The sequence below is a fragment of the Ochlerotatus camptorhynchus genome, unplaced genomic scaffold, assembly GCF_037179485.1.
Source record: "Ochlerotatus camptorhynchus isolate MF236.1 unplaced genomic scaffold, CSIRO-AGI_Acam_v1.1 ptg000316l, whole genome shotgun sequence".
In the NCBI taxonomy this organism is placed as follows: Eukaryota; Metazoa; Arthropoda; class Insecta; order Diptera; family Culicidae; genus Ochlerotatus; species Ochlerotatus camptorhynchus.
In genome coordinates, this window is record NW_027040804.1 from 3098280 (window position 1) to 3123234 (window position 24955).

Sequence of the window (24955 nt, forward strand, 5' to 3'; positions counted from 1 at the left end):
TGGGATTTGATTAAATCCCGATTGATAGTCTACTGAAAGTGAGCTTCCACTCAAAATACTATCGACTGTAATTCTGCTCAATCTTAGCTGGAATTAAAATGGATCTCAAAAGATTGTGATTCTGTTGAATCCAGTCAGAGATTCTGTTAAATTTTGACTGGAATGCCGCTGTCTGAATCCCGTTCGGATTTAAGCCGGATCCTAACTAAGTTCCCGCTGAATTTTCTCACTGAGATTCTGTTGTACCCCGATTGAGATTCTGCTGAATCCTGGCTGGTATCCTAGTGAATTCATACCGGATTTCTGCTGTATTTCGAATCGGATTCTGCTGAAACCCAACTGAAATTAAAATTCCTGCATAAATTCGACTGAACCCCGATTTGAATTCTGATAAATTTCGACTGGAATTCCACGTAACCTAAACTTAAATCGAGACTGACTGAGATTCTGTTGAATTTAGATTACAATTCTGATGACTGAGACTGAGAATCTGATCAATTTCGAGGTTTTGAGAATTTGAAGAATCCCAAGTGGGAGTTGATTAAATCCCGACTGACAGTTCACTGAATCTAATCTTGAGTTCACCTGAACACTATCGGCTGGATTTTTTATGAATCCAGGCTTAAATTCTGATGAATGCTAACTGCGGTTGTAATTGAGATTCTGCCGAATCTCAGCTAAAGTTCCGCTGCATCTTGAATAGGATTTTGCTAAATCCTGAGAAAGTTTATGCTGAGTTTCCACTGGAAATCTAAGGTAAGCCTGGGATTTTGCTGAATTATGATTGAGATTCTATTGAATTCCTACATGGATTCTGCTGAATTAATATTGGATTTATGCTGAATCCCAACTGGGATTCTGACCGATTTCGACTGTTTCCTGACTAACTGAAATTCTGTTAAATGCAGTTTATGGCTCTGAATTACTAAAACTGGGAATCTGACGAATTCCTACTGAAATTTTGTTGAATTTCAAGTGAGATAGGTTAGGTTTGCTTTATTAGTGAGACTTACAGAATTCCCAGTGGGATATTGCAGCTTGATTGAAAATCCACTGAAACTAGACTCTAATTCTGCTTAATTTAGACTCCAATTGGGTTGAATCCCAACTCGATTTATAATTGAGATTCTGCCAAGTCCCGACTGGAATTCTGGTGAATCTTGAATAGGATATTGCTGAATCCTAACAAGGTGTATGCTGAGTTTCAACTGGAGTTCTAAGGAACCAATTCTGGGATTCTGGTGATTCCTGATTGAGATTATTATGAATTCCGACTGAAATTTTGCTGAATTAACACTGGATTTCAGCTGAATTAGTATTGACATTTAACTGAATCCCGACTGGGATTCTGACCAGTTTCGACAGTTTCTCGACTTAAATTTAGCTCAATCCCGACTAACTGAGACTCTGACTCTGATTACTATTAATCTGATTACTGTCTGGGAATCTGATGAATTCCAACTGAAATTTTGCTGAATTCCAAGTGGGTTAGGTTAGAGCTTTATAAGTGAGACTTTCAGCATTCCTACTGGGATTTTATTGCACCCTGATTGACAGTCCACTGAAACTTGACTGGAATTCTGATTAATCCAGACTAAAATTCTGCTGGGATTAATCCAGACTGGGATTATGATTGAGATTCTGTCGAATCTCGACTAGAAGTCAGCTGAAGCTTAAATAGGATTTTGCTGAATAATGACAACGTTTGTACTGAGACTGGGAATCTGGTGATTTAAGACTGAAATTTTGGTGAATTTCAAGTGGGTTACGTTAGGTCAACTTTATTAAGTAGACTTACAACCAGTGTTGAGATTGGTTATAATCATCGAGAAACTTCAACCGATATTGATAAAATTGTTGAAGGATTGATTACAAAAATAAAAAATATCAAATCATTATTTTTTTCGTTACTTCAACGGGTAACAAAAAGTGTAATTTCGTACATTCACATTATTGTTATCCAGGCAGATAAGAACGTACATGCTTGTTCACTTTAACGGCTTCTTGGAATTAATTTGCTTAATTAATTTAATTGCGTTACATATTTAGTTAATCACAATTGAAAATAGGCATGGTTTCCCTTGAAGATGACTCTTAGCTCGAATAAGCGACTGTCAATTTTGCCGTGTATGGTCGAGCAACACTGCTTACAACATTCCCAGTAGAATGTTTTTGCACCCCACTAGACTCGAATTCTGCTTAATCCAGGCTCAAATTCTACTTCCGACTCGATTTATAATTGAAATTCTGCCATATCTCGACTGAAATTCTGCTGAATTTTGACTAGGATTATGCTAAATACCTGCTATTCTCAATAATGCAGTTTGGGATTTAGCTAAATCCTGATAAAGATTCTGTTGAATTCCGACTGGAATTCTGCTAAAATTGAACCCCATTTGGAAATCTGCTAAATCCTGACATCTGCTGATCCCGACTGGAATTCCTAAGAACCCAGTTTGGGATTTTGTGGAATCCTGTTTGAGATTCTTCTGAACTCCGAATGAGATCCTAGTAAATCAAGGACGGCATTCTAATCAATTTGCGAATCGGCTTTTTTTCTGAATCCCGACTGAAATTACACTGACTGGGATTCTGACAATGTTTCTACTGGGATCATACTGATTCTCAACTGAAATACTGCTGAATCCCGATTTTAAGTTCGTTTAATCTCGACAGGGTTTATGTTAAACTTATTCTTGGGTTTGGCTAAATTCTTTTTAAATTGAATCCCATTTGCAAATCTTCTGAATCCTGACAAGGTTTATGCTGCATTTAATCTGAAATTCTGAAGTATCCAGTCTGGAAATTTGCGAAATCCTGTTTGATCCTGCTAAATCCAGACCGAAATTCCACTAGTTAACTAACTGGGTTTCTGGCAATTTTTCGTCTTCAATCATGCCGAATCTCGGCTGAAATACTGCTGAATCCCGATTCAAAGATCGTCCAATCTCAACTGGGATTCTGTTAAACTTTTTCTTGGATTTGGAAATCTGCTAAATCCAGACAAGGTTTATGATGAATTTCAACTGGAATTCTGAGTCTGAGACTTTTCAGAATCCTGATTAAGATTCTATTGAACTCCGACTGGGAAATCTTATCAATTTCCGCATCGAATTTTACTGAATCCCGACTGAAATTCCACTAGTTAACTAACTGGGATTCTGGCAATTTTTCAACTGGAATCATGCTGAATCTCGACTGAAATATTGCTGAATTCCGATTCGAAGATCATCCAGAATATCTAATGGGATTCTGTTCAACTTCTTCTTGAATTTGGCTGAATTATGATAAACTTGAAGCCCATTTGGATATCTGCTGAGTCCTGACAAGGTTTATGATGAATTTCAACAGGAATACTGAAGAATCCAGTCTAGGATTTTGCGCAATTCTGATTGAGATTCAGTTGAATTTTAACAGGGATTTAGTTGAATTTTAACAGCTTCTGAGTTGAATCCCAATTGAAAATGTGCTGCATTTTAACAAAGGTTATGCTGAATCTCAACTGGAAATCCCAAGAATCCAGTCTAGGATTTTGCAGAATCCTGTTCGAGATTCTATTGAACTCCGACGGCATTCTGCTCAATTTACAAATCGGCATTTTTCAGAATCCCGACTGAAATTCTACTGAGATTCTGACAATTTTTCGACTCATGCTGATTTCCAACTTAAATACTGCTGAATCCCAATTTTAAGATCGTCAAACTTCCATAGGGTTTCTGTTATATTTTTTTCTTGGGTTTGGCTAAATTCCTTTAAAATTGAAACTAGAGTTCCTAAATATCCAGTCTAGGATTTTGCGGAATCCAAATTGAGATTCTATTGAACTTCGACTGAGATCCTGATAAATCCAGACCGGAATTTTGGTCAATTTACGAATCGGATGTTGACAAGTTTTCGTCTGGAATCATGCCGAATCTCGGCTGAAATACTGCTGAATCCCGATTCAAAGATAGTCCAATCTCAACTGAGATTCTGTTAAACTTCTTCTTGGATTTGAAAATCTGCTGAATCCAGACAAGGTTTATGATGAATTTCAACTGGAATTCTGAGTCTGAGATTTTTCAGAATCCTGATTGAGATTCTATTGAACTTCGACTAAGATCCTAAATCCAGACCGGAAATCTTATCAATTTTCGAAACAGATTTTGCTGAATCCCGACTAGTTAACTAACTAGGATTCTGGCAATTTTTCGACTGGCATCATGCTGAATCTCGACTGAAATACTACTCGAAGATCATCCAATGTCCACTGGGATTCTGTTCAACTTCTTTTTGAATTTGGCTGAACTATGATAAAATTAAATTGAATCCCATTTGGATATCTGCTGAGTCCTGACAAAATTTATGATGAATTTCAACTGGAATACGGAAGAATCCAGTCTAGGATTTTGCGGAATCCTGATTGATATTCAGTTAAATTCTAACTAGGATTCTGCTGAATTGAATCCCTATTAAAATTGTGCTGAATCTTGACAAGGGTTACGCGGAGACGAGCCAGCCAACGGCTGAAAGTCTCCTTAATAAAGATATAAAAAAAAAAAAAAAACAAGGGTTATGCTGAATCTCAACTGGAAATCCCAAGAATCCAGCCTGGGATTTTGCGGAATCCTTTTTGAAATTCTATTAAACTTCAACTGGAGTTCTGCTCAATTTGCGAATCGGATTTTTTGAATCCCAACTGAAATTACAATGGTTAATTGACTGGGATTTTGACAATTGTTCGACTGAAATCATACTGAATCCCGTTTAGAAGTTCGTCCATTTTCCAAAGGGATCTTGTTAAACTGATTCTAGGATATATATCTAGGCTCCTGAGTCCCATCTAGAATTCTGCTTAATCTGGCCGAGTTCATCAGTCCAAAGATTTTGCATATACATCGATCCAAAAATGGTTCTTTTTTTTACCTTTTCATTAAGACGATGAAACCACAGCGAAAGGTAAATCTTTAAAGTTTTATTATACCACTCAAACAACTTTGACGATGTTTTCTCCATTTCATAAGTAGTTTCAAATAGAAATTTCCGTTACATCACTTCGAAGATTTTTTTTGAGATCATTAAGAGGACTATTCTTCATCCAAATGAAGTGATTTTTGGAAGACAAGTCTGAAGAATTTTAATGATAATCTTAAAGAATCTACACATTTTTCAAAAATCGCGCAATGTGTCGCGACGGTAAAGCTACAGGGCTGTATAGATAAGCCTCATCGATTTTCGATAGCATTCCAGAGTACTTCAAAGATAGTCACGTCTTGGAAGTAACGTTTACTGGTTTTCCAAAGATTTTATATGGTGGCTTGTCTCAAAATTTTTGACAATCTGCATTATCACGCACCCTCAAAAACATCTCGACTTGAACCTTGTTGCTGTCTCGAAGCAAAATCATCAATATTTCGTATTCAATTCTCCGCAGCTTGCTTCAAAATTCCACTTTATCAAAACGAAAGTAATCTGAGAATTTACAAATGGATCACGGATGAAGGAAAACTCCTTTTGAAATCCCCTTTCCGGTTGAGGGCGTTTTATGGACGGCATTAAGATTGCTAATTGAGAAAAACAAAACCCAAGATTCCATATCGAACAACATAAATTAAAAAGAAGAAACCCTGCAAAGCAACATAATACCAAAGAAATTTAATCAATCTAAGCCTAAAAGACCTTAATTGGCATCGGCCGTCAAAAAATGCAGAATAGCATTCAATTTAGCACGCACTTTCCACGCGTAGACAACAAGTTTTTCTTCGAAAATAAATCAAAAATTGACCAACCATCAGACGGCCGTTGCTGCTGCATGGTGGTGGTTCGGTGGTTCAACGCACGTTCAGCGTTGACGGACTCGAAAGAAAAGAAAATGAATAGAAAGAAAAATGAAATACCCCAAAGCTTTGAATATTAATATTTCGAAAACATCAAAAACCACGAGAAAACAACCAAAATGAAAGCCTTGAGTGCACGAAATGAAATGAAATAAAATAAAAGTAAATCACCTCGACAGTTTCGGTAGTGTGGTTTGGGTTTCTCCTGACTTTCAACGCGCCCTGAACACCTATTAACAATTTTTTACCGGGTTTTACGATCCACTCTGCGAGCGCGTTCCATTCTGGCATTGTTCCTCCTTCTGAGACAGTTCGGTTAAGTTTCTTTGTTACATTCGTCGGCAGAGGAAATCCGAGAGACAAATTGCATTTTTACAGTTCATAAATAGTGACACTCGACAGTCGGGAAGAAAAGCTCATCAGATGGAATCACTTGGTTGATGGTCGATTGTGATGATAACTGACGATAGTTAAGCACTTGTTCGGGTCGTTTTAGGCAACAAACAAGTGATGATTTCATCCAATGCGACATTTCAGTATTTAACAATCAGGTGAGAATGGCCATTTTCGCCTTTTTTAAACAAGTAATAAGTAGTCCAAATACAAAAAAAAGCAAGAAAGACTCACAGCCCACAACCTCAGTGGAGTTTTCACGTTGTTTCGGGGTGCAGGTGCGTGCAAAATTTCCATAACAGTGAAGGGTAGATTTTCGCCTTTCTGTAATAGGCTTCATCATTATACAAACACCCACGCTTCTTCGTTCGGATGGTGGATTTTCCTTTCTTCACGTCACACCCGCTGTTCGGTCGTTATGGTGGAGTGGGTGGTGATGCGAAGAAGCCTTCCAGTCGAAAGAAGGATTTTGTTTTCAGTACGGGTAACTATAGCTGTTAGACCCATAACACTGGGAATGTCACCAACAAGAGCCGTTCGCGACACATATTAATTTGGTCGGTAATGTGTTACACTGGTGGACATAGGTAGCTCAATTACCGGTTCGATAAATCTCAAGGAGAGGTCTGGATGCATCGAATAAGAGATGTGGTTTATGAGTTATGAATCCTTGATTTGTTTTCCGTCGATCATGTTTTCCGTGCTGAGCACCAATGCTTCCGACGCCTGGAAGGCAGCTCCCACACCTGGACCCTACCTATCGACCCATCAACTCATGAACCGGGGACCAACGGCTTTGCTTCCCTTCCGAAGGTAGGCTTGATCAGAACATCCCGGCGGCGCCGACTGGGATCGAAACCAGGCCTGCTGGGGTGAGAGGTAATCACGCTTACTACTAAATACACCCCCGGCGATGCTGTGAGTTATAAATGAAACATGAAAATCTGTAAATGGTTCATGTTCTCTCCTATCGAAGGCCTCCTTCTTTTTTGGCTTAATTACGTCCCTACTGGGACTTCATGCCGGCCCTCAACTTAGTGTTCTTTAAGTACTTCCGCAGTTGTTAACTGAGAGCTTTCTAAGCCAGTACCATGTTTTATAACAATTTTGATTTTATGAGGGTTCTGTAGACCATAATTAAGACTTGTAGAATATGTTAAAACCTCGATAAAACCTGTAATGTTACTTGTTAATCTACCAAGGGGTGAGCAAGCTAACATTTCGAATACACATTTTTTAGGACACCCTACTGACCAGATATCAGTAACCATAAAATTATGATTTTTTGCTCAATTCTCCTAATGAAGCGCTCATTGGGTTAGTCAGCCGTTGCTTCCGCTAACCAACTGACCAGTTTGACCAAACGTGTGCCAGCAAACACCGAGGAAACTCTCCATCATCATCGTCACTTTGATTCCACAACGAAACCGGTGATGACAGTTACGGAACACAACCGGGTGCAAATAAACCAACTTCGAAACCTGCCCGAGGAAATCCCCGTGGACAAACGTAGAGCCGGTCACATTTCAACTGCGTTTTAACGACCACTCCAAACTGACTGTAATAGATGGTAAAATTGTATAACCCGTCTTCGTCGCTCCTCCTAGTGCAAGCGAATTGCTTAGTTTGAGTTCGAGCTAGTTAGTTCGCAAATCTGCAGGCACTTGCAGTTTGGTGTTAACTGCACCCAACCACCGTAGGTAGGATCCATTATGATGGCGATGAGATAAATCTTTCTCCTCCGTCCGATTTAAGGCATCATCGACAGGGCAGGGGGAGGTGCCGAGATGATTGACAGACGCCCGGTGTCGTTTTTATGTTTCACCACCATCACCAGACAAGCACCGTTCGACAAATTTTGGGTTGCTCAAACCAGAGCAACAATCATAAACAATGGGTTATGTGCGCTAGGTCGTTAAACATGGGAAAACGATGGATTGGTTAATAAATTTCATTTGGCAGATCGAGCGAACGTTTGAAGTAGGTGGGCGAGCGAGTTGTGCAATTTGATGATGTTGACGCTGAAATGTCACAGAAAATTGGTGAAAATTTAATTGCAAACTGGCCTAGTAAAGGTTGATCAGACTCAGCATAAGCGGCACTCGAGGTGATTTGATAATTCGTAAATCAAAAAGCAACTCACTGGGAAACGTAACCGCCCGCCTAGACTGTCATTTACTTATCAAATAATTAGACTTTCAACAACAATCACCATCACTTTTTCGCGCATTGGCCGTGGTTTCCACTTTTTACCAACTCACTGCCTAGCAGTTGTCTGCATGCAATTAAAAGCTCTTCACCGCGTACCGCATGTCAGTGGACCTCCATAGGGTGCGCTGGAAAGAATGGGCGGGCGTCACTCGGTCGCCGTCGTTGTCGTTAACGCTCGGAAAATTAGGCTTCAACCATTCACTCGGCCATTATTCTAATTATTTTGTCTGCGTAGATAATCATTGCATTAGCATTATTAACCCATTTCTCGCGCCCTAGCTCCGCAGTGCGTTTAAGCAATTTCTTAATAAGAGATTTTTGGCATCTTGCTGTTTTTGTATTTTAGAATTTGTGTTAAGCAATATCACGATGTTTGCCATTATACTGATTGCATATATGTTTAAGGAATTAGTTGATCTCTCTGTCGCTCAGTGATTTCTTACATAATTCATCAACCTACGGGCACTGGACCTAAATGGTGCCGGATCTATTTCTGCCTCTGGTGGTTTCACCATCATAAAGGGGAGAGTAGACAATCAAAGCTAAAAGTTGTTTCATTGAAACTTTCCTTTCCGGTTGCGGTTCCGGGGTAGATCGAAAAAATGAAACATCAACAGTAATTCGATTAAAACCCTTCAATTTAACGCACGTGTTGGTGTGAGCAATTTTTCCATTCAAACGTAATAATCAGCTTGGCGCCAGGAACTACATTTAAATGCTTTCAATAATTGGCAACAAACGGCATAATCAGTTGGGATCACCGTCATTTTTGTAGATTTGATGGATGGCCAGTTAAAAAAAAAAACCTACTTATATGAAACATGATTTCCAAGAATCCGAAACCAGCGCCGTTTGATTGACCGCCCATGGTTGCTACTCCGTTATTGCAAAGATCAGCTGTAATAAATCATGGTACCATGCTTCTGCGTTAATTTTCCTTCAGATGTCACTGCTGTTCTTAATGATGACATCTATCAGAAATTACCATAACGGAACTAAGTTAATTTTTAACAGAGGGCAGTTAGATTGAAATCCGAAGTCCCTCCTTTTTTACATATTCTGCACAAAAAATACTTCCTTAGCCCCGCCCCTGATAGGATTTCCCACCGTTTTCTATGAGAAGGGTTGGGCAGAAAGTACATTTTGTGCAGAATATGTAAAAAAGACTTCGGATGTTATTCGAAATGCATAAATAAAGGTACCAGGCATGTTTTGCAGTAACAGGTATTCTATTTTGTAGTCTGTGATAGGGAAATCACAAATAGAGCGTCATCAAAATACATGGCATGTAGAGAGATTGAGCTCGTAAGAGTGAATTTTCTCTATCATATCTGAATTTTTTGGCTCTCTGGGGACTGGTAGTAAAGTTGGTAAAACTGCATGGCGAAAAATCATTTTTATTTAATTTTAGCTTGTTGAACAATAATTTCCGGGCAATAAGTAAACGACAAAGTCCATGAATGATTTCCTTAGGATGCCGTTCACTTTTTTTTTTCACCTGAATATGCACCGAAAGCGAATTATTCCCATTTCTATCAATTTCTATATGGGGATTTTTATCACTTTCTACCAGCGGAGCAGCGCCATGTCTGTGGAAAATGGCCGGACGATATGATTAATAGCACCGAGAACCAGGCATGGAACTCGGTGCAATTTATTTCATACATTCATTTGCCTCTAACTTTTTTCATCAACAGCATTCCGCAAAATGATGTATAGAGCTTTTGAAGGTTTTGTCATTAGCTACAAGTTTTGCTCATAACTCAAATCTGTATCTCTTATGCATGACGAACCAGAGTGAACAGAAGTCACTACTGTTTTTCAGTGAATGTATTTTACATTCACTAAAAAACAGTAACAAGTTCTGCCCACTTTAGTTCGTGATGCATAAGAGATACAGATTTGAGTTATGAACAAAAGTTGTAGTTAATAACAAAACCTACAAAAGCTCTATACATCATATTGAGGAATGCTGTTGATGAAAAAAGTTAGAGGTAAATGAATGTAAGTGAATGTATGAAATGAATGCAAATGATTTCCCATGCCTGCCGAGAACCAATAGATGACGCTTGGGAGTTGCGTTCATCTTCAACATCTTCTTCTGCTTTACATTTATTACGTTCCTACTGGGGTTTTACGCTGGCCCGCAACTTAATGTTCCACATTTGATAATTGAGAGCTTAGAGGCTTTGAGCACCATTGGTGCATTATTATAATTAATCATTTTGTCAAGCTTCTGCATTAATTTACCATCAGATGTCACTGCTGTTGTTGGCGGTGACATCTATTGGAAACTACACATAATCTGTTTTTCGTTAATTGTTCACAGAGGACAGTGCAGTGAAAAACATGTCTTGTACCTCTATATTAGCATTTAGATTAACATCCGAAGTTCTTCCCTTTTTACACATTCTGCACACAAAATAGCTCACCCCTAACAAGATTTCCTGCCGAATTTTATGAATGGGACGGGGCAGAAAGTATCTTTTGTGCAGAATATGTAAAAAAGGAGGGACTTCGGATGTTAATCAAAATGCATACATAAAGGTACCAGACATGTTTTGTAGTGTCAGGTACTCTATTTTGTAGTCTGTGAGTGGGAAATCCCGAATATAGTGTCATCAAAATACATGGTATGTTGAAAAATTGAACTAGTGAGAGCAAATTTTCTCTCTCTTTCTCTAAAAAAAACTGAACGACAAAGTACCTGACTAATTTATTTAGGTTGTCGTTCAGTGTTTTTGATCTGAATATGCACCGAAAGCGAATTATTCCCACTTCTCTCAATTTATATATGGGGATTTTTATCACTCCTACCAACGGAACAGCGCCATCTCTGTGGAAAATGGCCGGACGATATGATTGATTGTACGGCAAGTACAATCATACTCTATGCGGCCCGCCGAGTGATTTTGTGCGGTAGGCGGAATGATTTCAGTCTGTGGAATGCATTCCCGCAGACTAACCAAACATTTCCAAAGATACTTAATGTGTTTTGTAATTTCATAAGTCATTATACCCATAGATAACGTTGAGTTGTCCAAAGATTTTTCCTGTTGAGAACCTAGGAACACATTTCACTATCCCTTAAGTAAAGGGCGAACACGAAATTATTGCGACACCGAAAATGTCATGCCAATTTTCTTATAATGTTTAGAATCAAACCAAAATTTAAGGGTAGTTTTATACATATATTTACTTCAAAAATCAAAAGAAAAGTTAATCGATGGAGCCTTGAGTGTAAAATTGAACGCATTTTCGCTTGATGCCCTCCATCAAAGTCTTTACAGTGTCATCCGGTACCAGTTTCTCAGTTTTTTTTTCCATTTACTTAACATGTCCTTCTCGTCTTTGACTGTCTTCTTGCTCTTCCGAAGTTCCCGCTTCATTATTGCCCAGTACTGCTCCACCGGGCGCAGCTCCGGACAGTTTGGCGGATTCATGTCCTTTGGAACAAAATGGACAGAATTGGCCTCATACCACTCCAGGACACTTTTAGAATAGTGGCATGATGCCAAATCTGGCCAAAATAGCGGAGCTTCGTCGTGCTGGTGCAAGAACGGCAAAAGGCACTTCTCGAGGCACTCAGATTTGTAGATCTCGCCATTTACTGTGCCCTTTGTCGCGAAAGGCTCACTCCTCAGTCCGCAAGAGCAGATGGCCTGCCAAATGAGATATTTGGAGGCGAACTTCGACATTTTCTTCTTGTTAAATTTGTCGTCCACATCGAACTTGCTCTTGCCGGTGAAAAACTCCAACCCCGGAATTTGCTTAAAATCGGCTTTTATATACGTTTCGTCGTCCATCACACAGCAGCCATATTTTGTCAGCATCTTCTCGTAGAGCTTCCGTGCCCGAGTTTTAGCCGTCGATTGTTGCCGCTCATCGCGGTTTGGGAAGTTCTGTACCTTGTATGTATGTAGTCCAGCTCTCTTCTTTGCATTCTGGACGTAGCTCTGCGACATGCCGATCTTTTTAGCCAAATCACGGCTTGAGACGTTGGGATTTGCTTTAATCATCCGCTTCACCTTTCCCTCCGTCTTTTTGTTCTCCGGTCCCGGTTTTCTTCCAGCTCCTTTGCCGTGGTCCAACGTCAACCGCTCCTGGAACCGCTTCAACACTCTGGAGACGGTTGAATGGTGAATGTTCAACATTTTTCCCAACTGCCGGTGCGACAGGTCAGGAAATTCCAGGTGTTTGGAAAGAATTTGTTCTCTCAACTCGCGTTGGTTCACCTCCATTTTCGTTGAATCGAAAAACACGACTTCGAGTTTGACAGCATGTACACAATACACATCAATGAGAAAGTGTGCAAAATTTGGTTGATTTTTACCCAATGGTAAAAAAGTTATGCCCTGTTATGAATGTGTCGCAATAATTTCGTGTTCGCCCTTTATACGGTCTAAACTCGGCTTAAATCCTCTTTAAATTTTTCTAGGAAATTTTTAATCATTTCAATGAGCCTCTTTTCAATTTTCAAAAGTATCCTTTAAGTTCTTTGATATTCTACTAGAAGTATCTTGGAATTTTCCTTGTGATTCGCAAAAAACTATCCTCCGAATTGGAATTACCATTAAATTTCTTTGAAACCATTATCAGAATGAAATTCCCTTGGATTTCTTAAAATAATTAATTTGGAACTCTTTTCAGGATGCACTTGGAATGTTTGTCACGATTTCTTTGTAATTCTCAACAGAACTATTTCTTTTCTATTCTTACAATTATTATCAGAATTATTTCTAAATTTTGCAAAATTCCCCTTGTATTTTCAGTAAAATTTTCTTATAATCGTCTCAACATTCCCATCTAATTTTTTTTTAATTTTAATTCTGTTAAATTCTCCTCAAAACTTCCATGACATTATCACCACATGTTGTGAGTTTGAACTTCCAAGGAATTCCTTGAAACTGTCGAAAATATTAAATTCTCCCTAGAATTCCATAGGTATTGAATCAGCTTCAAATTCCGATTCCATTCAAATTCTTATCACAATTCTCTTGAAATTTATGTCAGAAATCCTTCAAAGTTTTGACACTCTTGTCAGCATGTACTTGGTTTTGTGGAGTTTTGAATATTTTTGGAAATGATCTTATTTGAATTCTTCTCAGAGATTCTTGGAATTCCTCCAGCACATTTCCTCACAATCCCCTTGGAATTCTTTTCAGAATTACCATTTAAATCTATTTACCTATAATTTATAAAAAAAAGCAACCTTTTGCCTTTGAATTTTAATTAAAAATTACTTTTTAGTCCCTTGGAATTCCTCAAGTATACATTTCAGAATTCTACAGGAGTTCTCTTCGGAATAACCTTTGAATTATATTATTTTCCTGTAAGTTCATCCATGATCCCATGATATTTTTTTATCCATGCTCAAATCGTGAGTTTTTTTTTGCTAGCTGATGGATTCTAAAAAAATGTTTTACTCCATGTTACAATGTTTTACTATTTCCCTGCGCTTCGGTCAGAGAGCGTATAGGGTGTCGTTGTGCCAATTTGGTCGTGGCACATTTCGAGTATGAGAGAGTGATTGCATTTAGATCAAAAGTGCCTGAGAAAAATGGAAGTACTTTCGGGGATTACCCGAAGTTGCGATAGTTGCCAATGAAGCGGTTTCTGCCATGGTGAAAGCCAATTTGGAAACAGATGACAACCCTGTGGTCGTTAAACTTGTAGCCAAGGGAAAGGACATCAGCACGCTGTCATTCGAATTCTTCAAAGTTGGCATCGCCAAAGGATTGAAGACTAAGGCACTGGATCCAGCAACCTGGCTTGAGGGCATCATGTTCCACGAGTTCGAAAATTATACAGTCGTCCCGGCCCTGTGTGTGAGTTGAAAAGGTGGTCTTCCAGCCTGTTACGTCAGACAAGTATGATCTGTATCTCGACCAGTACCACTCCTGATTCTTTCATTGATTCCAGCCACGGTTCCATGGTTCCAGCGTTATCAGTCATCAATCATCCGTCACCTACCGGTCGCCTAAGAACTCTGGGACGGACTGAAGTTGGCACTACGGAAGCCCCTTTTTCTCCCGCCACAGTCGAGTCATTCCAGTCATCGTCCCGCAGTCGTCCCGGACCTGTGTGTGGGCTTGGAGAAGGGGTCTTCCAATATACAATTCAAGGCAAGTATGATCGTGTCATCACCAGTTCCGCTCCTGATTCGTCCGTTGCTTCCAGGCCTCACTGCCTCAAGAGCATCAACCGGCTGGTTCGACTGAAAATCGGATCTGGGTGTACTACCAAAATGTACGAGGTATTCGGACAAAACTTGATGATCTATTCCTGGCTGCTGCTGATTGCGAGTATGACGTTATCATCTTGATTGAAACCGGACTTGACGTTAGCATCAATTCGACACAGATTTTCGGACCTGGCTACAATGTGTTTCGCTGTGATCGCAACTTACGCAACAGCGATACAACATGCTTTGGTGGCGTGCTGATAGCTGTGACGCAACGTTATGTCAGCTCATTTGCGAATGTCAGACACGGCACTAGACTGGAACAAGTCTGTGTATCACTGGCTACATGGCTATAGACTATATTTATGCGCTGTGTACATCCCACCCGACCGAAGTCGCGACGTCGAAGTTATGGAAGCGCATATTGCCTCAGTCAAAGAGTTGTGCGACAAGGCATCTTGTGATGATAAGATTCTTGTTTGTGGCGATTATAATCAGTCTCGTCTTCAGTGAGGAATCGATGACAACAGGGTCTACCTCACCGAAACATCTTCACTGACCGCTGCAAGTATTGCACTCGTTCATGGAATGGATTTCGTTAATCTCAGTCAACAGAATACAGTCCGAAATGAACTTGGCCGCACGCTGGATTTGATATTTTGCAACGGTGAAAATGATTTCGATATCGTCGAGTCCGGCCGATGTGTTTGAATCCATTGATGTTGACTGTGCGTTTCTGTAGCATTATTCAACATTGGTTGGAATCAAATGTTCCTCTCAAAAGACGACCTATTTCCCCAGCTTGGAGTACTCCTCACCTTAGAGTGCTGAAGCGTGAGCGTAATGCAGTCCACAGAAAACTACGTCGTCACAGAACAGCTAACACGAAGCGTGACTTCAAGCGTGCCAGTATCGCTTACATTAAACTTAACAGTGCCTTGTACAAGTCACACGTCCTCAGAGTCCAGCGGAATTTGCGGCGTAACCCCCGAAATTTTTGGAGCTTTGTCAAAAGCAAAATGAAAGATTCGAGTATACCGTCCAACATGCTACTCGATGGGAAAGAGTCCACTTCTCTTAGCGAAGCGTGTGAGATGTTTGCTAAACACTTTGCACCTGTCTTCGATAAAAATATGACAAGTGACGTTGAAGCTGAATCTGCTGTCTCTGATACGCCTAGTGACTTAGTGGAACTGAGCACATTCGAAGTAACTCGGGATATGGTACTTTCAGCAGCAAGTTGGAATTCCAGCAGTGGTGTTCTGCCGTTGCTCAGCTGCCTTAGCAGAACCTTTAGCAGCCGTTTATTTAATGCATCCTTTGGGCAAGGAAACTTCCCAACATTGTGGAAGCAGTCGTAAATGTTGCCTGTTTTCAAAGCTGGCAATAAACGGGATATTAAGAACAATCGAGGTATCACCAGTATTTCGACAGCGTCCAAACTGTTTGAGATCATCTTGAGCGAATTTGTCCTGAATCGCTCGAAGAACTACATTTAAACTGACCTGCATGGATTTATTCCCAGTAGATCGGTAGCTATTAACCTTTTGGATTTCACCAGTACATGCATCACCGCGATGGAGAATAAGGCACAAGTCGACGTCATATATACTGATCTGAAAGCCGCATTTGACAAAATCGACCAGAAGGTTTTGTTATGCAATCTTTCCCGACTAGGACCGTCTGAGCAACTTAGGTCGTGCTTATATTCCTACTTGACTGGACGAACTCTTCAAGTACGACTAGGATTTTGTGTCTCTTCTACGTTTACCAACACCTCTGGAGTACCTCGGGGAAGTAACCTGGGTCCTCTTTTGTTTACGTTATTCTTCAACGATGTAGCAGCTGTGTTGGGAGTAAAATGCAAGCTTGTTTATGCAGATGATCTTAAGCTATACGTCATAGTTCACTCGATTGAGGATAGTCATCGTCTTCAACCACTGCTAGATTTGTTTGTGAATTGGTGCCGCCGCAATAAGCTCATCATCAGCGTTCCAAAGTGTGCAGTGATGACGTTTCACCGCTCTAAGAGTTCAATCCTTTACTACTGCATTGACAATGTAACACTAGTAACAGAGTAGAACGTATGACTGAGCTTGGTGTACTGTTGGACCCAAAGTTGACCTTCAATCTTCACTATTCCTCGATCATCTCTAAGGCGAATCGTCAACTGGGATTTATCCATAACTGCTCGACAAAATGGTCCATTGAACAGTTAACGTTCCCGTTTATTATACTTTACATCCTTAATGAATCTTTGACCCATTTGTTTTAGTGACTTTAGTGACTAAATGTAGTGACATTTTAGTGACTGTCTTGAAAATAGTGACCTAGCCACTATTAATTAATCTGCTACCAGCCCTGCAGCTTGCTCTGATCAAACCTTATCTCCGGTGAAGTGTATTTTGCAATCACTATTGACAGAGAAGAAAACTTAAATCTCACCCCCAGGTGGCTTGTTTCGGGATTGAACCACCATCAGTTTCATTCCCCAACTTCCGACGACGGTTAATTGATTTCGACATATCACCACCTGCTCTAATCGAATTTCGTTCAAGGCGGCAAAAATTTGCTCTTCAAGTGCCTAGCTAAGCACGAAAATGACCGATCAATTAGTGGTGCCCGCCATTAGAGGAAGAGATGAGTGAGTCTGAGCCGTTTGTGGCTTTTATGGAAAGTCAAGCGGTTAAGCCACGAGTACAAGCGAAGCCTTCGAGAAGGTGAAACCCACGTAAATACCGATGATGGTGCTACAGGTGTTATGAAAATATGGCTCGAACGATGATCATCACCGTTTGAGTGTTCACGAGTGATCACTTGAAGAGCACGTTCATTCTCGGAATGTTTTATTACTCAATATTTTTTTCCTCTATCTATATAAAAGATCCACGATTTTTTCCATCATTTCCATATCGTAGAAATCGATCGAAACTCTATCAATATCTCACCCACCGCATGGTAGCGCGTGCAGGTATTGCAACATGATCCACGTGCAGGCATGACTCCATCGGAGGAAACCCGTTTCGCACTCCACCATGTCCTCCCGGTGAACCGTTCCGACTGTGTAGAGATATTGATTAGAGCGATTGCAAAATAACGAACATGATCTTGAAATGTCTTGAAGAGAAAAAAAAAACACACAGAAACAACAGACGCGGAAAAATCACGCATAACTGAAATGTGTTGCAGAGGGGAAAGGAATTTTCACTTTCAACCACTGCAGGCTGCCGCCGCGAAGGAGTGAACTTTTTTGCCAACACTTCTCCTCCTGGCGAGGTGATTGATGCGCCGAAGAGATTCATTACAAACCAGATCGGCGGCGATGGACGATGAGAGTTTTAAAGTAATGCACTTTCTGCACGCTACCGTTCGTTCGTCGTCTTCGCAGCTCGATCGTTATCTACGGCCCTCCCCCTGCTGAGTCTCGGGAAATGGTAATAGAGCAAGGACTTCCTGTAGGGTAGGTTTCACCTTTCTGGCAGTCAGTCTGCGTGCGCCGTCGTGGTGAATTGGAAATGGCTTTTTACTCGTGCATCGCATGTTTTAATTAATTGCAGAAAAACGACTGCTCAAGCTAAATGAGCTGACGATTGGCGGGGGTCTGTTGGTGGTGAGGAAGCGAAAATGGTATATTACAATCAAAACAAATGGATTGGTTAGTTGCAAAAAAAAAGTGGATTGTGTTTCATCATTTTACGGGGACAGGTGTCATAACATTTATTAGATGTCAGTATCAGTAAACCAGTAAAGCATCATTTTCCATCAGAATAAAAAGAATACTTATTAACAGCAAAGAATATTTCTTTAAAATTAGTTTTGTAGCTTTTTAACACACATCTTGTACAATATATTCTCATATACACATTTTCATTTTGTTGTTGTAGTATTCCAGGTCAGGCAATTCCAGGTCAAATAGCATAAACAAATATTTGACTCGACATTCTCTGATTTGCATGAAACGTTGCATAATTGATTGTTATACCTATGACCATTTGCGTAGTTAATGGGAGTGCCAAGGGGGGCAGGCCCCCTCCAGAATTATCAAGGCCCCTCTCATAATTTTTGGCGTTTTTTTTTTTTGACTCACCGGTAGTTTGTCAAGCTTGTCGTTGTTATTATTTTACAGCCGTTAATAAAATTGAACCACAAAGAACGATTTTTGAAAGTCCTTATGTTGACTACTTTTCTTATGCTCTGGACTAGAAGAAACGATGTTCTGGACGTCTTCAGAAAAATTCGTAGAAACAAGGAACTTGGAAAAGTTCTGAAAACTGCGTAGAAGTGGAAAATTTATTTAGTTTTGAGGAGCTTCGTAGAAGTTAAGGGAACATTCTTTTATTTTAGGAAAGCTCATTACTGAACAGGAAGCTTTATATCATTTTAGGGCTCTTTATGGAAGCCTCATCGACTTGGAATATTTGTGGAAATAACGTGCAAATTTAATAAATTCCGTTAGTGGAACTTCGTGACAAATCAATGAGAAAAGTAGAAGTGCAGCAAACTTTGTAGAAGGTTTGCGAATTTTGTAGCGTTTTGAGAAGCTGCGTAAAACTTCATATTTTCAGGAATTTTGGAAAAGTATTCCCTGAACTTGTAGAACATCTAAAATTAGTTCAATAAACTTCTAAGAACTTCAGGGATCTTCGCTTCAGTTTAGGCAACTTCGTTGCAGTTTGTCGGAGATCTTCTTTTTCCTCTGTTCGGTACCTAACACCACTGCGACCAGTAATTTGATCTATTGTAGTATATCCGGTGCCCTTAGTTTAGTGCATGTCGTATTACCAACCGGTGGAAACTAATGATTTTAAATTGGCTCGCTACTTGACTAGGCTATTGGTCCCAAGCAAATCGATTAACGTACCCCATTCTAGTCGAAATGCTAATACTACACTATGTTTGTTATGATTTGCTATGAAAGTTTGACAGATAAAATGAGGGGTTCGTGGATTTTCCTATGTTTCGAGGGGTGCATCGATTAGCTTGGGACCGAAGAGAGTACCAGAGCTGAGCCAAAAAGTTGAGCACGTTTCATCTGGACCTTCTGGTCTTAGAGTTACCTCTATGGTATTACTCCATCACTATTGAGAAATGATGAAGTATTCGATTTTTTTACAGTTGTCATTCTTGCATTTATCGCAAGGATCCGACTCAAATTGAAAGGTCCCGCTATTTATACCTTTCAGAGTATTGAAACACCCTCCAAAGGCGCACCCCTTTGTCAGTCAAAATTGGATTCCTTAGCAACAAAATTAAGGAATGACAATGATAATGACCATGCACCTGAACCCTAGTCTTAACCACTTCAAACTAGGGAACAACGAATAGAAGATTAGGAATCACATGAATGAAGACTCTAACTAACTTATTTTTCTTTGTTTCAAGATCATCCTCGGTAGACAAATCCGAGTCTTGTCACTATCAACAAGGTATAATAAGTAACATGGACTAAGATGTCTTCATTTGATAACTTAAAAATCCTGATCTCCTAGTTTGAAGTACTCAGGACTAGGAATCGGTGGTAGATCTTACATCCCGTAACGTACCACGAAAAGGTTATCTACCCACGATACGGGGCTGAGATTTTACTTCAAAAAAGCTCCATGAACTTCTTGGAGGTTTTGGGAACTGCGTTAAACTTCAAGGAACTTTCCAGATGTTCAAGAATATTTGTATATGATAGGTGTCTTTCCAGTAGTGCAAAGATGTTAAGAGATCTTCGTAGAATTGTAACCAGCGGTGTCTAGTCTGTCTGTCCGAGATTAGCAAATTGCCTGGTTAAAGTCAAAAGCGCGAAAACCAAGCTAGACAAACACAAAACGCATATAATATATATCTATATAGAGGAAATCGATGTAATGTCGGCCTGAATTCCCCTAATTTGGGCCCATACCCATAAATTCAGCAAAATTGATAAATAGCAGAGTTTTAGCGATGGTCCCAATCTTAGATTCATAGGCCAACATTATAGCCATTTTTCCTATAGTGAAAGATCGTTATTCGAAAAGAAAAAGAAAGAGATAAGTCTGCACGAGACTTGACAAGTGAGAATTGAGCAGTAGTGGAGGAGGAGCCAATCTTCTAAAATATACAGCCTGACCTGCTTCATTGTCTACTGGACGAACCAGACGGAAGAATTGACCTTCTTGGCCACGTCCCTAATTGAAAGGATCGGATTGCGCTTGAAGTAATCCCTCACCTTTCTTGCGTTCATGGGCTCGGTCGTCTTCACTTTTCTTCCTCTGCCAGCTCGCCGCTGGGTCGTCTGGGTCTCCTTGAACGTTTTTACCACACGGGACACGGTCGAATTGTCGATTCCAAACAGTTTCGCGATCCACCTGTGGGACTGGCCACGACTGCTCCCATAATTTGGTAATGGTTGGTTGGAAATGCTATCGATCTAACATGAAGCTTTAGTGTGATAATTGATTGGCTAGAGGATAGTCTGAAGAGGATAGGTAGATAGTTACGTTAGAGTACGGCAGTATGAAAATTGAATAGAAGTTGAAAATGGGCGAAGTGTCATTAATGCGACAGTACTGGTCAAACGTGGTAAAGTTAAAGGTAACGAAGTTTGCATTTGACTAGTACTGTTGCTCATTTTCAACTTATATTGAATTTTCATACTACCATACTCTAACGGAACTATCTACCTACCCTCTTTAGACTATCCTCTTGCCAATCAATTATCACACTAAAGCTTCATGTTAGATAGCATTTCCAACCAACTCTGAAAATGCTATGGTTATTTTGCTAAGCGACCTTTTCGGGGTATCATCTAAACCTTTTGTGGAAAAGTTCTATTATTTGGGTTATCGTTCGTTTATGGTATTTTTTTATCGGAGAATTCAATCTCGGATAACGAAATTGTTCATTTTGATCGGTATGTTAGTGCAATGTGTTCCTAAAGTGGCTGATGGGGACTCCATAAGCCACTATAGGAACACATTTCACTAACGTACCTCCACTATAGGTGCGTTAACCCTACTTAATTTATTATTAACAAAACAGAATTGTATAGGGTAAACGCACCTATGGTGGAGGTACGTTAGTGAAATGTGTTCCTATAGTAGCTTATGGAGTCTCCATAAACCACTATAGGAACACAGTGCATTAACGTACCTCCACTATAGGTGCGTTTACCCTAGCAAATAAAGTAAATACTTCGACCGAATCATTTTCAAAATTTACGCCATTCTTCTAAGTCTCCACATTTTTGCTAATCACTGTACGATCGACAACCACATTCATTTTTTATTAAGTCTACTTTCAGGCGCACATATAAATTCACCACAAACGCTTATGCATAGTAACTGGCTTGTTACTATGACTTAAAACAGCCTAGCAGAGCTAAGCGAACTTAACCAAAACCATCGACTAAAACCACCACAAAGCGTAAAATGGCATCAGATTTCAGTGCACTCACCTTTCAATGGCGTTTTCACCACATGTACTGCAGTGGTGCTGGTGTTGATGGTGGCGGTGGTGGTATTGTTCTTGCTGCCAGCACTGATAGCCGAAAGCGTTCGTTTTGCGATGAGATTGCGCTTCGGTGGTGGCGATCCCTTCCGCTGCTCCGGAACGATCGAAGCGTTCGTCACGTTGGCTGGCGATGATATTCGTTTCTCTGTGGGTGAGAGTGGTGAGATAAGAAAAGAGAAACAATGATCAGTGGTGGCAAGTTGCTGTGATTGACGTAAACATGGAAGCATACGTGTAGGCGAATGAATAGACTTTACGGTCGCAGAGACTAGCCCTGCGAGACAGTCATTTTTACTCAGTTGCTGTGATAGATCGCTCTTTTGAGGCTTTTTCATTACTTGTTAAGGAACGTACTCGAAAAAAATGCACCAGACAAAAGTGTTCGCCAAAAATTTATTTTAAGTCGGATTTTCTTGAAACTTTCAGGGAATGAACTAAGGGATGGTCCATTAATTATGTCCCCATTTGTCACATTTTTTGTATGGACCTTAATTTTTTTTTTATGGAAAATTCATGGACATACCGTAGAACCTCGTTAGCTTGAATAGCTAAAATTGCAATTAAACGGCACTTATTAAGAATTAGTTTAACTGGTGCACCAACAAAGGTGCATAGCACCATTGGGCAGCTGTGTAGCGGTACCAGTTATCAAATTCTAAATGAGCACCGTTTAAAAGCAATTGGAGCAATTCACACTAATGGGGTTCTACGGTAGAAAATTTTGCATGAGTCTAGGACATAAATTATCGGTCTTGAAAAAAAAGTCTAATATTCAGGGATAAATTTGAATCATTTTGTTAATGCTGGGACTTGAAAATTCAAGATCTCTAAGACACATTTTTAGTTTCAGCATTAATAAAAAGGTCTAAAATGTTTAAAAATTATCCCTGAATATTGAATGTTTATTTTTCAAGATCGAGATTGTATGTACTAAGCTTCCTGTTGAATTTAATTCAACGGGACGTTTCCAAAGTTATTATTCCCGCCCGGATACAAATGAATAAATAGAATCCAATTGTTGATATAGCGAGAATATAATTTTCCTAAGTAGTAGGTAGAATACATAATCTTCATTAGATTCCATTCGTATAATAGTTTTAGTTGTATGTTAGCGTTAAGGTATCATTTTGCTCTAGCTTGCATATTAGCTTAGGCAATGGTACGAACTTGTTGTAAGTTTAATGTAATTTTAGGTTACCTACGTTTAGTTCCCTTTGTAAATTTCAACCTCAATCCAATCAATAGAGCAGCTGATAGTTTTAGCAGTAAGGCCTGGTAATCATATAAATAGTTTTAGCTAATAGTTTTTTTTTTTTGTTTTTCCTCATATAAATTTATCGTCTTCATCTCTAGGAGCTTTCAGAGAAATTACTCTTACCGATTCTGTTAGCTACTTCAGTACATCGGGTGTAGCTCAGACGTAGTGATGACAAAGGTATAAGGTTAGCTGTAGGTCCTAAATGTAAATAGTTGATATCTTTTAGTTATAAGTTTGAACTTATATATAACTCCTTACCAATTTGATCGTAGTTACTTTACACTAGTTTAGGTTTATACACTAGCTTTAAGTAATATAAATACACCTATTAATTAAGATTAACACTCTGTAGAAATTAGCATGCTTCTTGGCATGAAACCATCGTGTTTACACCTTTTTCCTTTTGTTCTGCCGTTCTCTCAACTGTACTCACCAGACGTGACAATTACCTGTCACTTCGCTGTACTCGGAACCACCGCAGCAGCGCGCTACGCGTGATGCTGTCACCACCACAGTGTATGGGTTGAAGGTGTTCGCGCTGGCCTAATAGGGTGGGCCAACACTCCCTCCAGAGTACGCCAACTTCCGGTGGGCTTACTACTCGACGCGCTGAACATTCAACACTGCTAACTTGGCTGCTGGACGTTCGTAGACACCGGTGAATGTTTGTACGATTGCGGATCGAACTTGACCGTCTTTACTAGAAATCGTACTGATGACCTTTCCTTTTGGCCAGCAGCTCCGGGCATCTTAGGGTCGACGATAATTACAACATCTCCATTAGCGACCGGTTTAACAAACTGGAACCATTTGGACCGACGAGTGATTTCAGGAAGATAATCAGTTACCCACCGCTTCCAGAACAGGTTGGCCAGAATCTGAGAGGTGCACCAGTTCTGCTTCAGGGCGAGATGGCAGTCGTCACTCTTGACCAGTGGTTTCGTTCCGTTGGATGAACCGAGTAGGAAATGGTTCGGGGTGAGAGCCGGAGCAGAATCGTCGTCTGCCGGCACGTGCGTGAGTGGCCGGGAGTTTACTACGTTCTCTATTTCGGTTAGAGTGTTTCGCAGCACTTCGTCGGACGGTTTCTTAGTTATGCAGACAGCCATCAGGTTGCTCTTTACTGTTCGTATTAGCCGCTCCCAACTTCCACCCATGTGTGGTGCCAGCGGATGATTGAACACCCACTCGGTCTCAGAACTAGTGAACTCCTTCATTATCTCGTCATGGTTGATCACTTCTTCAAGCTTCTTCAGCTCTCGATCCGCTCCGACGAAGTTAGTTCCCCGGTCACTGTAGAATTTACGGGGTTTTCCGCGCCGAGCGACGAAATTGCGGATTGCCATGATGCAGGAACTAGTGGTCAGCGAGTGAACTACTTCAATATGTATCGCTCGAACGGTCAAGCATGTGGCTAGCATTCCCCAGCGTTTCTCGACACTCCTTCCAACGACGACTTCAATTGGGCCGAAGTAATCGACTCCCGTGTGTGTGAACGGACGTGAGAATGCTGCTAGACGACCAGGAGGTAGGTCGGCCATAAATGGAGGATTTGGTGCTGCTTGTTCGATCTTGCATTTTTGGCAATCTCTGCGTGCTTGGTTGAAGCACGAG

At 40.2% G+C, this 24955-nt stretch overlaps 1 protein-coding gene across 2 annotated transcripts in view; it reads right to left on the reverse strand.

Moving 5' to 3' along the window:
- Window positions 1-24955, reverse strand: part of toc (toucan) — a 494668-nt gene that overhangs the window by 167082 nt on the left and 302631 nt on the right. For both annotated transcript variants that reach the window (XM_065229539.1, XM_065229538.1), the window contains exon 6: window positions 22028-22228. In XM_065229539.1, the coding sequence (XP_065085611.1) occupies window positions 22028-22228 (201 nt within the window). The remainder of the gene's footprint in view (window positions 1-22027; window positions 22229-24955) is intronic.